This window comes from Mus caroli, unplaced genomic scaffold (genome assembly GCF_978045245.1).
Source record: "Mus caroli unplaced genomic scaffold, Mus_caroli_1 scaffold_20, whole genome shotgun sequence".
In the NCBI taxonomy this organism is placed as follows: domain Eukaryota; kingdom Metazoa; phylum Chordata; class Mammalia; order Rodentia; family Muridae; genus Mus; species Mus caroli.
The window spans coordinates 57243424-57259029 of record NW_028227275.1 but is presented as its reverse complement, the minus strand read 5'-3'; the positions used below and the strand labels follow the sequence as shown (position 1 = coordinate 57259029).

General features: G+C 50.3%; 1 protein-coding gene across 2 annotated transcripts in view; it reads right to left on the bottom strand.

Moving 5' to 3' along the window:
* Positions 1 to 10497, bottom strand: part of Syt12 (synaptotagmin 12) — a 30831-nt gene extending 20334 nt beyond the window's left edge. For both annotated transcript variants that reach the window (XM_021152223.3, XM_029472708.2), the window contains exons 1-2: positions 10282 to 10497; positions 1652 to 1708 (exon numbers count right to left, since the gene is read on the bottom strand). In XM_021152223.3, the coding sequence (XP_021007882.1) occupies positions 1652 to 1685 (34 nt within the window). In that variant the 5' untranslated portion in view covers positions 1686 to 1708; positions 10282 to 10497. The remainder of the gene's footprint in view (positions 1 to 1651; positions 1709 to 10281) is intronic.
* Between the last annotated feature and the right edge of the window lie 5109 nt (positions 10498 to 15606).

Sequence of the window (15606 nt, the reverse complement as noted above, 5' to 3'; positions counted from 1 at the left end):
TCTCCCCACACATTGGCCCCTTGAGCCCTGAGAACCATAACATTCGGAAATGGAGGGACAAAGGAGAATCTACTACCTGATTGGCTGGCTCAGCACTCTCTGTAGATTTCCACCCAAGACACAAGGACTTAGCCAGGCAGAGCAAAGAAGGTAGTCAGGTATGGAATGGCACAGACAGAGGCTGGGAGCTGTGAGAGCTGCGTGACATTGTCACACGGACACGGCACATTCTCTGTGTGAAGACCAGAGGGGCTGAAGATGAAAAGTGAGGCTCTCTGGTTGGGAACAGAGAAAGGTGTTCCGTGGCACACCCTGAAGTTCAGCTCTGGGCCCGTGGGACCCCCACTAGGGCAAGAGCTGTTGAGGTAGGGAACACTAGACTAGAGGGTTAGGAAATCTAGATTCACATCCCGACCTATTACTGTCACGTTCCCCATTAAGGCTCAACTCTCACATTGTGACTAGGAAGGGGGGCATCTGGAAGAAAGATGGCAACTGTGTTTCAGTCACGATGCCATCCACTGGCAGTGGGGGCTATGGGAATATGCTGGAGTGTCCAGACCATCTCCCAGTTTACGGCTGCATAGAAACATTGGAAACATACGGCTGCAAGGGTGAGTCCCAGACAGTGAGTGAGTTTAGTGTTGTCGAACATTGACAGGCTCCAGGAGGTGCCCCAAGTGAGTGGATTCCATGCCACACACTCATCCTCAGGGACTCGTGGGTCAAGAGTCTCTCAGGAAACCCCGTGTGTCAAACAGGGAATTTCTTCAAGGGAAGTGTTGCTAGGTGGGATGCATGTCTGTAATCTCAGCACTTAGAGAGTGGAAGCAGGTGAATCGTGAGTTCAAGTCCATCCTTGGCTACACAGAGAGTTCAAGGCTCTGGGGCTGGAGGATGATTCCATGGTCAAGGCATTTGGGGTGCACGTGTGAGGCTGAGAGTCTGGATCCTCAGAACCCATGTAAATACTGGTAGGGCTTGGCAAATGCCTGGGATTCTAGCCTCAGAAAACAGAGGTGGGGAGTCCCTAGAGCAAGCTTGAGAGGAGCCAAATCAGCAAGTTCTGGTTTCACTGAAAGACACCGCCTGCTTCGACAAATAGGATGGAAGAGCTATGAAGGATGACTCCTGTCACTAGCCTTGGCCACCACATGTCCACTCACACATATGATGGGGTTTACCTCCTATGCGTGTCCACACATATGCATACATGTACAGCAATATACACATATGCATAGGTATAACCCTTCTGTATGTGCACACATGCATACATGCACAGCACACACACACACACATACAAATGCACACACACATATGCACAGGCATATCCTTATGTATGTCCACACATATGCAAACATGCACAGCAGACACACACAATGCAGAAAAATATTTTTTGAAGCCACCTTGGGCTACCTGGGACCATGCCTAAGAAACAAATAGAAATGCACAAACCAAAACAATGAAACAGAAAGAATTCATTGTAGTGAAAAGACGAGGAGACCCCAGATGGGTCCCAGGATGATGCCCCATAGTTATGTGACCTAAGGAAGGAGGCTGTTATTCAAGTCCCACTGGCACCTCCCATCCCAAGCTTGGTACAAAATTGCCTGCAGCTGTGGTCCTTGGAGGTCTTATCTGGGAGACTCACCACTCAGATGATATTCTGTCACGTCCACGGCCATGATGTCCCCCGCAGTGACAGGGACTGGAAGGGAAAGTAGTCAGCCATGAGCAGGGTTCAAAGCATCATATTCCTAACTTGGGGACATCTGTGTGCCTGTCACTTGAGTTCACACTCAGCTGCTCAGTCGGACTTAGCCAAAATGGCTGCTCCTCTACTGTATCCCTCCTTCCCCACCTCCCCTTCCTCTTCTTTTAAAACTTATTATTGAGGTGGATGTGGTGGCATTTAATCCCAGCACTCTGGGGGAGACACGTTCTCTGTGTGTTCAAGGCCAATTTGGTCTACAAATAAAGTTCCAGACCAGCCAGGGATACACAGTGAGTCACTCTCTCTCCCCCACCCCCTTTCCCTCTCTCCCTCTGGCTCTCTTTGGAAAAAAAAAAAAAAGTCTTAAAATGTATGTGCCTGGGTGTTTTGCCTGCCTGTATGTCTGTGCCACATGTACATGCAGTGCCCGAGGAGGCCAGAAGAGGGCGTGAGATCCTCTGGAACTAGAGTTAGAGATAATTGCTAGCTGTCAGGTGGATACTAGAAACTGAACCTAAGTTTTAGCAGGTGAGCCATCTCTCTTACTCGTCCCCACTCCCTTTTCTTTTGAGACCGGGTTTCTCTAAGTAGACCTGGCTGGGCTGAAAGTCAGAGATCCACCTGCCTCTGCCTCCACAGTGCTAGGATTAGAGGCCTGCGCCACAATGTCTGGTTCCTCTGCCTCCTTTCACCTCTTCTCTCCTCTTCCCCTACTGCCTCTGCCTCTCCTACTTCTTGAGACAACGTATCACTATGTAACCCAGGCTGACATGGAAGTGTGTGTGGGAATTACACTCATGCACTACCACATCTGGCTCCAAAGGTGCTCCTGTTCGTGGTTTTTTTTTTTTTTTTTATATGGTGGATAGATGCAGGCATGGTTGTATATATTTGTAAGCCCAGCACTTGGGAGGTTGAGGTAGGAAAATTACCATGTTAAGGACCATCTGGGCTACATAATGGAATCCTGTCTTAAGCAAAATGATCTTGTAAGCTCTTTTGGGAATGGGGCTGAAACAAGGATCTCATGTAGTTCAGGCTGGCCTTGAACTTGCTGTATAGCCAAGGCTGTCTTTGAACTCCTGATCTTCCTGCATTCACCTCTCAAATGCTGGTCTTACAATGACACCTGGATACTAAAACCTCTTTTTAAGTGTGTGCAATAACCCCTGTGAGCACATTGTGAGAATAGGGGATGTCAGGATAGCGTCCTGCAATCCTGCTGTCTTGTTCCTGTCTTTGGGATCCCCAGTCCCCTGTATTCCACCCCTCCTGTCAATCACTGCCACATCCTGCTTTTTCTGTCAGTGCCAAGGATCTGGATTCAAGTCTTCATGCTTGGATAGCAGACACTTGCCTCCTGGGTCATCCTGGAGACTAAAGTCTTTCTCTCTTTCCAATACAGGTTTCTCTGTGCAGCCCTGGGTGTTCTAAAACTCACTCTGCAGACCAGGCTAGCCTCAAACTCACAGAGATCCACCTGCCTCTGCCTCCTGAGTGTTGGGATTAAAGGTGTGCACCACCCCTGCTCAGCCTGAAGTCTCTTTTTAAGTCTAAAAGTCATTTAGGGCTGCTAGGTAAAGCACAGGACACCCACGGGCAGGGCAATTTCAGACAATTTGTGTCACGAATGATCCAGTATTTACCTGAAGCTCCAGTGTTGCCAGCAGGGGTTTGTATTTGTCAGCCCTGCCTCTTTGCTAGCCCCAGTAACCGTTGGGAACAGAGACAGCTCATCAGCACAGACCACCCAGAGCCTCAACTCAGGGTTCCATATAGCTGAGGGGGAAGAAATCAAAAGGGCTAAATTTCCCCGGTGTTCGCTAATCCTTCCCTGAGTGGGATGGTATAAATGATTCCAGATGAAGACCTGGGAGCTCGTACAGGGCATGAGCTGGACTCAGGTGACTTCTGTTTTATGATTGTTGTTGCTAAGAAGTTCGTCTGGCTTGGGGCTGCATTCTGAGTGGGTGGGGAGAGGAGGTTCTGAAATGGGAGACTTGAATGCTCTGCACTCATTTCACTCAAGGACAAAGAAGGCTAAATTACCTTGCTGATCGCTTCCCTTGCAGCTCCTAAGTGCAGACACCCCCACCTTCTCCCATCCCCAAGCCTGCAAGTCCCAGGCAAGGGAAGGAAGGGTGAGGTCAGACTTGTAGAGGGCTTCCTTGGTTCAGGGCACCTGTCTTCCCTTTCCAGCAGGAATTCTAATTAGGAATGTCTGGATCGTCCATCTTGTGCTGTCTAGTTTTATGTCAACTTGACACAAGCTATAGTCATCTGAGAGAAGGGGACCTTGATGAGAAGATGTCGTCATAAGATCTGTCTGTAGAGCATTTTCTTAGTGATTGTTGTGCGAGGGCCTAGCTCATCGTGAGTGGGGAACCATCCCTGTGCCGGTGGTCCTGTATTCTATTAGAAAGCAGGATGAGCAAGGCATGTGGTGCAAGCCAGCAAGCAGCATCCTCTGTGGCCTCTGCATCAGCTCCTGCCTCCAGGTTCCTGCCCTGTTTGAGTTCCTGCCTTGGCTTTGTAATTCATGATGGAAAAGCCAAATCAACCTTTCCTGCCCCACGTTGCTAAGGTCATGGTGCTTCATCCCAGCAGTAGAAACGAGTACACATCTCTAAGACAAGCCAGATGGGGGCTGGGTAGACAGCTCAGTGGTTAGGAACACTTGCTGCTCTTCCAGAGGACCTGGCTTTATTCTCAGCACCTACTTGGTGGCTGAAACTCTAGTTTCAAGGGACCCAATACCCCTTTCTGACCTCCAAGGACACCAGACATGCATGTGGTAGACATACACACATGTGGGCAATACACTCATACACATAAAAGAATAAAATAGATCTTTTAAAAAGAAAGGGTGAATAATTAGTTTGTTTATTATTGTGTCTGTGGGCACATGTGAAGGTCAAAGGACAACTCGCTGGGATCAGTTTTATACCTTCACCAGCACAGGCTCCAGATCATCAGGCTTGGCAGCAAGCACCTTCACTGGTGAGCCATCTCACCAGCCTCCCGTTTTGTTTGTTCGTTTGTTTTGTTTGTTACTAAGACAGTCTCACTCTGTAGTCTAGGGTACTGGCTTCCAACTCACGGTGTAACCAAGGGTTATCCGGAACTCTGGACCCTCCTGCCACTACCTCACAACTGCTAGGATTATATCCACTAAGAATTTAAAATGTATTAACTATCTTTTTGTTGAGATAGTCTCATGTGCCAGGCTGTCCTCAGATTCCATATGTAGCCGATAGTGACCTTGAACAGAAGGTCTTTATCCTTCTCCTGCCTTCACCTCCCAAGTTCTGGGGTTACGGGTATGTGCTACTACACTTAGTTTTATTTGTTGTTAGGAACTGAACCCAGGACTTCAAGCATTCAAGGCAAACACACTACCACTGAACTCCATCCCCAGCACTCATTAATTCTGAGACAGGGTCTGGTTATGTTGCCCTGGCTGGCTTTGAACTGCTAGGCTCAAGTGGCCCCATTTAGCCTTTGGAATGGCTGGGACTACAAACACAAGCCCATATGCCCAGATTGTTAACTATTAAATATTATCAACTCACACACACACAAAATGTCCACATGACTCAGGCACATTGGGCTTTGGCTCACCAACCCTTCCAAGCCCTCTGCAGGCTTTCTTTGGGATCAGGGCTCAGTGAGAGAATGGAGCTGAGACTTTAGGCATTCTGGGAGTGGGGGTTCTCTATATCATGTGAGGCTTTGGAGTCAAGATGCTGGTCCTGAGCACACAGGTCCTAGGGTGCATATCCTTGTGAAGAAGGGCAGATGAGAGTGTGTAGCCCGCTCCTGGTTCCTGGTTCTCCTGATGTTGCTCCCACGTTGATGAAATAAGAGTTGTCATGGTGATGGGAGGCAGTGCTAAGACAAAAAGGCTTCACCCATCTTGGCCTGAGTGAGTCCTGGGCTTTCGATAATATTAACAGCCAACCCCGCTGGGCACATCTAAGCACCAAACACAGTTCTAAGCATCTACACATACTTGACCTTGTTTAACCCTCTTAGCAAGGCATTAGAATCGTGTTTGCTCTGTAGTCCAGAGTGCTGAGGGTTAACGTGCCACATAGGTAAGAAGTGTTCAATCGGGTCCTCTGGTTCTGAGTCCCTAATCACTGTGTCTTACTGGGGATAGGCATGGGTTTCCAGAAAGTTGCCTGAGAACTGTGGGTTCCAGATGGCTTGCTGTACAACAAGTCTGAGCCTTGCCTAGCCTACGGACTGGACACACTAAACACAGTGTGAGAACAAACACATTCCAGTCTGCCTCAGCCTTGCTGTGGTTCCGATAATGCCTGCAGGGTTCTTTTTCATTCTTCTGGCACAGGCTGGCAACGACAAGGGAAAGCTAATCGAGGTGCGGTACAGCATGCACAGCACCAGCAGAACCCAGCGGGCATCAAGCTCCAGCTTTTGGCATATATGTATATGTGGGGTTTGGGGTCAACCAAGGCTGGTCCAGCTCAGAGCCCACAATCCTAAGAACATCTACTTCCTTTATTTTGCCATGGAAACTATGATATCTGAGAAGGTATGTGTGACTGCTCAGTGCACTCTCCAGATAGAGCTTCCAGCCCTGCCTGCTACAAACAGCTGGAAGTCAGGGTACATCTGCCTAAGTACAGGCCGGAGGAAACAGGAAGATGTACAAGATCCTGCAGGGGATCAGCCCAAACCCCAGATGTGCAGTCAGCTCTGTTAGCTCTGAAGTTCAGATTAGCCCCTCACTGGCTCATGGCTTTAGACACTTTTCTTAGTCTCTGTCTCTCTGCCTCAGTAGTACTGTCTATGAAAAGGGGCTTACGACTGGGCTTGGCATGTAGATCTGTCGGTAAGGTGCTTGCTTAGCATGCATGAAGACCTACATTTGACTTTCCAGCACTGAGTAAAAGTGGGCATGATAGCATACACCTACACTTCTAGCAGTCAAGAGGCGGAGTCAGGAAGATTAGAGGCCGGGTCTACCATGTGAGGGTATTATAGGAAGGCTTGGCAAATATCATCTGCTGTGGTTATTGCCCTGGCTAACGCACAGAAAGAACCCCTGGCTCCCAGTCTGCACAGAACAATCGTGGGAACAGCTCTGTCAACCTGCAACACATTTTTCTTGTTTAAATTTAAATGAATTATATTTTGTGTTTTTGTGGGGGGTGCATTTTGCCTGTATGTATGTATGTGTTCTCTCTCTCTCTCTCTCTCTCTCTCTCTCTCTCTCTCTCTCTCTCTCTCCTCTCTCTCTCTCTCTCTGTGTGTGTGTGTGTGTGTGTGTGTGCCTGATACCCAGATCTTCTGGAACTACAGCTATAGGCAGTTGTGAGCCATAGTGTATGTGAGTGCTACAAATCAAACCCAGATCCTCTGGAAGAACAGCCAGTGCTCTTCACTTCTGAGCCATCTCTCTTGGCCCTGAATTCTGTTGTGTATGTGTGTGTACATGATTGTGTGTGCATGGGTTTGAGTAGGTATGGAAGTCAGAGGCCAACCCCAGGTTTCCTTCCTTGGGGAGGTGTCTACCTTGTTTTTTGAGACAGGGTCTTTCACTGGCCTGGGGCTTAGGATGGGCTATCTGGCAAGTCAGCCCTTGGAACTGCCTGTCTCTGCCTCCCCAATGCTGGCTTCTGTGTGACAGCTGGAGATTAAACTCAATCTGATTTGTACGTGGTGAACATTTTACCAACCAAGCTATCTCCCTAGCCCTCAAATATGGTGAGTTTATGGTTGATTTTTTAAAAATGTTTTCCAAGAAAGGGTCTCACTATGTAGCTCTGGCTGTCCTGGAACTCACTCTGGCTTTGAACTCAGACCTGCCTGCCTCTACGTCCCTAGTGCTGGGATTAAAGGCATGCACCATGAGTACCGGACTTCAAATAATTTTTTTTGACTGAGAAATTTTCATTTAAAAATGAAATTCAGGGAAAAAAGGGGGTGTGAGGTGTGTGGGTGAGTGGTAGAGTGCGTGTCTAGTGTGTGTGAGGTCCTGGGTTCTATCCCCAGGACTGGAAAGGAAGAAGGGAGGAGATGTTCTGACAATGTAACACATGTAGTCTCATGCTCCTGGGGTCAGACCTGGCCTCTGCTATCGCACCATTCACTCCCGTAACCTGAGGCCTGCTAGAAATTCCCTATTTATAAACAGACTTGGGGTATGCTCAGAGAGGTCAAATGACCTGCCCAAAGCTAACATTAGTGCTCCTGCCTTAGCAGCCGCACACACCTACCCAGAACTTCCTTCCCCATCCCCCCAAAGATACACTGGGGCAACTCGTGTTATAATCCTCACTTGGTGAAGGCAGAGAGGCTCAGAGAAGGTAGTAAATGGGCCCAAAGTTGCCCAGCCACCACATAGGGAGCTGACAATATCCCAGGTCTGCCTGCAGCATATGCCCTTGTTAATGGCTTTATTCACGACCTGAGAGACCCTTGGCTCCATCTCTCCCCAGGCAACACCAGTGAGTTCCTATCGGCCGTCCAGAGGTTGCAACTTTGGCTAGGGCTAGGATGCTGACAAGGCATTTGAAGGCCAGGGCAGCCAGTGGCCAGAGCTGGCACTTTTGATACACAGCAGGGGCCAGCTGGGGTTGCTCCAGGTCTTCGTCTGAGCTCAAACTGTGCATCTTCCCCCTTAAGCATCCCTCTTTATCCCAGCCTACAGTCAGCCCCAGGGTCTACACTGCATGGAGCAGTGTTCATTGAGGAACAGCCCCTGCTTCACAGTTGTGCTTAATAGGATCCCCCTCCCTCCCTCCCTCCCCAGCACTACCTCCATATGTGCTGAGTGCTGAACTACAAGCCTCATGCATAATTGGTGCCCACCAGACCTGGTGACTGAATAAATTACTGGATCCCCATTTCATAGATGAGGAAGATGGGGGCCACACACATCCCAACATGGAAACTCTGGGCTTCATATCAGTGAAAGATGGTGGCTCTGGGCCACCATGCTGACTGCTGACCAGGCCCCGCGGGTCACTGGGAAGGTTGGAAGCACTGTGCTGGAATCGGACCATGGCAGCGGCTCCCGCACCTCCTGAGCTTGTCAGAGAAATGACTTTCAAGGAATTCTGTGTGTAGAACCAGGGACCCTGAGCCAAGTCCCTTCTCTGCACTTTACCCGCTGTTCCTTGCTCAGTATCCCTGCATGCCCAGCAAGGTGGTGACTCCCTTTCTCTCTACCTTGGCATCGGCAGGTAATAAGGATGGGGAAGAGCCTTCGGGGGAGCTTCTGTCTTCTAGGCTGTGAGTTTCTTCAGGGACCTTTAGGCTTGACAAAGCTTTGCAAGTGAGTAAGAGCATCTCTCCCCCACAACACTTTCCGGATGGATAACCACATCCTGGTGCCATCCCCCAGACACCCGCAGGAACCACAGTGCAGACTGGCTGGGGGTGGGTGACAGCTGACACTGGGCACCTACTGTGTGCCAGCATAGTACCAGGGACTTGCCTTGTGCTCAGGAAATGCCCCCAGAGATTCCAGGGTTCCCTGTCAGCCCTGAAAATGTAGGGAGGGGTGGCCTAGCAGCTGAGACTCCAGCCCTTCAAGGTGTGAAAAGTGACTTGCCCCACCCAAGTCACTAGCAAGCACTTAGTAGGATGAAGCCAGGTTTGGACCCCAGGCTGGGAGCTCCCACTCTTCTGGGCCGCTTGAGAAAGATTTCACATTGCTCAGAGAGGACGGAAATGGGGGTTGGGGTTGGGATTGGGGGTGGGGTGGGGTGAGGTGAGGTGAGGGTATAATTGTAATCGTCCTGGCCTTACTGGGTGCATTGTTAACACCTAGGTGGGTTTCCTTCCCTTGCAGAGCCTCAGATCGTCTTTCTTAGTTTCTAAGGACTACTGAGGCTCTGCAAACTCGGCACCCTGGCTAGACAGCTCAGGTGCTTGTTTCCCAGGTCCTTCTCAACGGATTTGTCCCCATCCGGCGAGACAGTCTCTTAGCAGCACCATGCCCACCAAAGAGAAAGGCTCAGGGCTCCTTCATCTACAATGCCGTTTACTGCCCCCATGTTCAGCTCCGGTCTATACACAGCTTCGAGTGAAGCTCAAGGAACCCTTAGGTTCTTCCCGTAGGCCTCCTGGAGAAGAGATGCGACGCGCCCCCTACGATGCAGATCCTCATACCCTCACACCACACTGGAATTTTGGGAGGGGGGGACTGGCCAGGGACCCCCAACGGGATGTAAGGCCAGGTCAGGGGCAGTTAGGACAGCCAAAGTGTTGAGTGTGAAGGTGAGGGGTGTGTGCGGTGTGCGAGCTCAGGGGAGGTGTGTAAACAGCCGGGTGAACCGCGTGTGTGCACATGGGGGCCGGGCGAGCTGGCGCCAGGCGATGCGCAGTGCGCGGAGTGGCTGGGCCCGGGAAGGGCGCCGGGCGTGCTCTGTGCCCCGCGTTGGTGTGCCAGCGCAGCGCGGGGGTGCAGACGCACGGAGTGTGAGGGGCCCCGGGTTTCGGGCGTAAGAAGAGGGACTGAGTGCGTCCGTCCGTCCATGCCCAGGGTGCTTGTGCCTGCCGCGCTGTGTGTGTGGGCCAGGGTGCCTACTCACCCCGGGTTCCAGAGGGGACGCGGGTCCGACTCCTGGTTCTACCTCTGCTCCCACGCTGGCCTCCCGCAGTTGGCTCTCACAGGCGCCCGGCCGCCCACTGCTACGCCACCCCTGCAGTGTAGCGGGGCGCTCGTCTCCTGCTGGAGCCTCGCCTCACCGATGGGGGCTCCGCGGGGCCCGGCGGCCGAATGGAGCAGCGCCGCAGTCCGGGCACGCTCCCAGGAGCCCGCCGCGCGCTCCCTCGCGCTCGCCCGCCCGCTCGCCTGCTCCTTCTTGAATTTAAAGTGACAACCCCGAGCGCTCTCTCTACTCCAAGGAGCCGAGCGGCGCTGCGAGGATCTGGTCGGAGATCCCCAAGCGCGGGAGGGTCCTAGGGGGTGGGGTGGGGCAGCCAAGTTGGACCCTGGGATCGCAGGCTTGTGGATGTGTGGGGTAGGGAACCCTGTGCTCACCAGGGGCGCACCCTACTCCCTTTATGTTGTTCTCCTTCTAGGCCTCAGTTTCTTTATCTGTAAAAGGGACTCAAGAGAGTCACACACACACATACACACACACACACACACTCACAAAATCAGACCAGCGAGCAGCGCAGCCAGCAGTATTCCCTTCTCTGAATGGCTGATATTTCCTTCCATGATTGAGTTGTGATTGTACGCTATACCAGTCCAGGTCACTTACCGAAATCATCTCTTGTAATCTCTGCAATGACCTCATCGGCGGTCACTCCATTTTTTTTTTTTTTTTTTTTTTTTTTAGAGAGAGGGAGAGAGGGAGAATGGGAGAATGAATCACTTTATAGCCCTGGCTGTCCTGACAATCACTAAGTAGATCAGGCTGGCCTCGCTCAAACTCACAGAGATATACCAGCCCCTGTCTCCCAATTGCTGGGACTAAAGGCATGTGCCACCACACCTGACTTTCTTTTTTAACCTCTTAAGGGTCATACTTTCTCTTCCAAGGAATGAATGAATCATTCAGGAGATATTTATGACGCTCTCACCCAGGCTCTCGGCACAGTGCCAGGCGTGGGCGATCTTCCGGGAACAAGGGACAGGTCCCCTCCCTGCCCGCGCAGTCTGGCAGGAAGATAAGTCGGGTATTAGGAGAGGCTGGGTGTTGCCCTTCGGGAGGGGACGGCAGGGCACCTGTTCTGGACACAGTGACCAGAACAGCGGGCTGGGAAGACACCTGACTAGGCCTCCAGGAGGATCTGGAGTCTGGGAGAGAAGTTGAGAATCTCACGGAGAGCCAATACCAAAAGGCTGAGAGTCCTGTGGAGAGCAGACAGACAAGCTTGGTCCAGAAAACCAAAGGGAGGTTGCAACTTCCCCCTCACCTATAGGGGGCACCATCATTTTCTGGACCTGAAAAAGAAAAGAAGTGGCGTTAGTTCTGTCTTGGAGCTAGGGATTGGGCCATGGACATTTGGTGTCATTTCCCATTTAACTAACCCTCAAGGCTACTTATAACTTTGGCAAGACTGAACCGATTTTCGTTTTTAATTTTTAAAGTTATTTTATGTAGCTGGGCGGTGGTGGTGAAAGCCTTTAATCCCAGCACTCCGGAGGGAGTGGCAGGAGGATTTCTGAGTTTGAGGCCAGCCTGGTCTACAGAGTGAGTTCCAGGACAGCCAGGGCTGCATAGAGAAAGCCTGTCTTGAAAAACATTTTTTTCTAATCTCTGTGTGTGTGTGTACCTGGTGTGTGTGTGTGTGTGTGTGTGTGTGTGTGTGTGTGTGTAATCTTAATATGTAGCCCTAAATGGCCTGGAACTCACTATGTAGACCAGGCTTTTTTCTTTTTTTTTTTTTTTTTTTTTGGTTTTTCGAGACAGGGTTTCTCTGTATAGCCCTGGCTGTCCTGGAACTCACTTTGTAGACCAGGCTGGCCTCGAACTCAGAAATCCGCCTGCCTCTGCCTCCCAAGTGCTGGGATTAAAGGCGTGTGCCACCACGCCCGGCCAGGCTGTTTTCAAACTCATCTAGGTCCTTGCGTTTCTGCCTCCTGAGTGCTGGGACTAAAGACATGTACCGCCACACCTGGCATACATATAACTTAACATTTAAAAGTAATAAACAAGCCGGGCGTGGTGGCGCACGCCTTTAATCCCAGCACTCGGGAGGCAGAGGCAGGTGGATTTCTGAGTTCGAGGCCAGCCTGGTCTACAAAGTGAGTTCCAGGACAGCCCGGGCTACACAGAGAAACCCTGTCTCGAAAAAACAAAAAAAAAAAAAAAGTAATAAACAAATAAAAATTACATGTTAATTTACTGTGTTTGGGTGTTACAGCATGAATGTGGAGGTCGATTCCCTCTTTCTACTGTAAGTTCTAAGGTTCAAACTCAGGTCATCGGGCTTGGCAGCAAGCATCTTTACCTACTGAACCATGTCACTGACCCTCACCTTCCTTTGATTAAGACAGGGTCCCAGCTGAGGCCGGGCTTGAACTCATGATGCTCCTGATTCTGCCTTCTGGGATGACGGCACATGTCACTACTGAGCACGGACTCATGTCTCTTTTACACATTGATGGCCTAAGACAGAGGGTTCTGGGGTACTGCTCCTAGCTTGGATCTCAGGGCATGTGAAACCCCATGATGTCATACATGTATGATATGCTCTGGTACAAACAGCAGCCTGCTGTAGCCACAGGGTTGTACCTGAAACAGAAGTCAGTCTCCTCCTGTGGCCCGCAGTCCTGGTGAGGATGGCCTGCTGGCCTTTCTCACCCACCATGCTGCTGTCTCTTTCACCTCCCAAGCCCCCACTGCCCATGCCTTCTGGTGTTCTTGACACCTGCCAAGCCATTTTCTGCCTCAAGAATCTTGCACACTAGTCCCTCTCTCTGCAAAGTGTCTCCTCCTCTCACTGAGTCCTCTGCCCTGTTTTGTTTTGTTTTTAAACAGAGTCACTATATAGACCAGGCTGACCTCACAGGGTTTTGGGGTGCTGCTCCTAGCTTGGATCTCAGGGCATGTGAGACCCCATGATGTCATACATGTATGATATGCTCTGGTACAAACAGTAGCTTGGTGTAGCCACAGGGCTACACACCTGAAACAGAAGTCAGTCTCCTCCTGTGGTCATTAGAGAGGTGACCCACCTCTGGCCAGAAACTCTCTGGACTCTTGGAACTTGAATTTACACACCAGGTAAATGGATTTCCTACCCTGACTCAATGCCTTCCTTCATCCACAGGAAGAAAAAGAAGCCATTGGACAGCTCACAGGCAAGAGGCGAATTGAAAGAACTAGGCACACAGTCGGCAGCAAAGAGACACTGCTACCTTCTCTTCACGTTCCCTTTGAAACAGCAATAATGAAATCTAGGAGCAGAGTGTGGTGGAGCACTCTTGTAATCCCAGCTTGTAGGAGGCTGAGACAGGGGAATCAGGAGTTCCAGGTCATCACCAGCTACATTGGGAGTTCGAGGCGAGATTGGGTAATAGGCGATCCTGTCTCAAAACAAAACAAACAATAATGGAATGTATATAGTATTTGCCTCTGTGTAGGGCTTTCTAGCTCATCACTTTATGTAATTATCGAAATACTCAGTGAAGAGCTGTTTCTGGGGACCCTGACCCTGGCCCTGAGGAACATACAATCCTGGCTGACTTCAGATCATGACCTCTTTTGTTCCCAACATGGCCTTTAGTTTACAGAAAGCAGGTGAAAGTGGTGACATTTAGGAAATTTCCTTAAAATTGTGACAGGTGTCACCTGCAGGGTGTCTTGGCAGCCAGTTAGCATAGAGCCAGAAGAGGCCTGTTGAGACAGAAGGGTGTGAGCTCAGGGCTGAGCTAACAAGGCTCAGGTACTGCCCACCTCCAGCCCCATCCTGAAGCCCACTGTCTGTCCACTGTCCACCTCTGTGTCCCAGCCTGTTCTGTACTTCAGAGCTGGGACCTGGACTTGGGCTAGATGGCCACTTCAAAAGTTACGCTGACATCTCCCCAGGAGGACGGAATGGGACAGAGTCAGCCCAGGGGTTTCCATGTGGAGAAAGGAAGTGGGGAGAGGATGTAGCTCAGTGCAGGCAAAGTGCTCGCCATGCAATCGTGCAACTTGAATTAGATCCCCAGAACCCACATAAAAAAGCTGGGTGAGGTGATGTCCGTGTGTAATGCTGGCACTGGGAGTGGGGGAGGTGGGGAAGGAGGTGTAGTGGGCCGGGGTAGAGACAGGCAAATCCTTGAGGTTAGCTGGCCGGTCAGATTAGTCTAACTGGTAAACTTCAGGCCAATGAGAAACTGTCTCAAACAAAAACAGAGTGGGAGGCTGGATGGTTCAGTGGTTAAGAACATGTCCCGCTTTTGGTTCCCAGCACCCACTTTGTTGGGTGGCTCACAATTTCTCTAATTGGGTCTGAGGGACCCAGTCACCTCTGTGGCTTCCACAGGCACTCGCACTTGCATGCACACTCTCTCACACACACATTCATACATAATTTAAAAATGAAACTTGAATCCAGCAGGGCTGTTAGTCCCAGCACTCTGTAGGCAGAGGCATGCGGATCTCTGTGAGTTCAAGGCCAGCCGGGTCTACAGAGTAAGTTTTGGGACAGCCAGGGCTACACAGAGAAACCCTGTCTCTAAATAAATAAATAAATAAATAAATAGGAAGGGTTACCTGAGGAACAGCAGCTAGGGTTGATCTCTGACCCCTCCTATGCCTATACACACAGGTGCACATACATGCATCTGCACATATACAAACATACACATACATGTGTACCTTTGCAGATTATATATATGGAAGATCCCTCCTGATGGTAATTCCCAGAATTCTGTCATTTCTTTTTCTAGCCTGGATGATAAGAAAACACTTTCTCTAAATATCTGGGTAAGTCAGGAACTCCTGGGTAGATAGCTCTCTGGCTTCTCACCTGTCACTCAGTCTCACTCAGCATCACCATCCCTCAGACCATATGCTTGAGGCTTCAGCCAGAATGTCCCACCCACTCTTCCCTAGACACATGGAACCCTTCCCTGTCTCTACACTCCGCTCGATTGAGATAGTTCCTTTTGCTTGAGATTTCCTGTTTTCCCCCAAAGGTCTCACACTTTTCTCAATCCTTCAAAACTCTGTCTTGTTGCATCTGGGCATGGTAGCAGATTCTTTTACTATTAGCAGAGGCAGGCAGATTAGAGGAAGTTCCACCAGCACAGTCAGGATAGCCTAGAGAAAACCTGTCTGGAAAAGATTACAAACAAATACAAAAAATAAAGAGCCCTCCAAACTCTGTCCTGTAAGACTTCCCGGGCTGGTGAGATGGCTCAGTGGGTAAGAGCACCCGACTGCTCTTCCGAAGGTCCAGAGTTCAAGTCC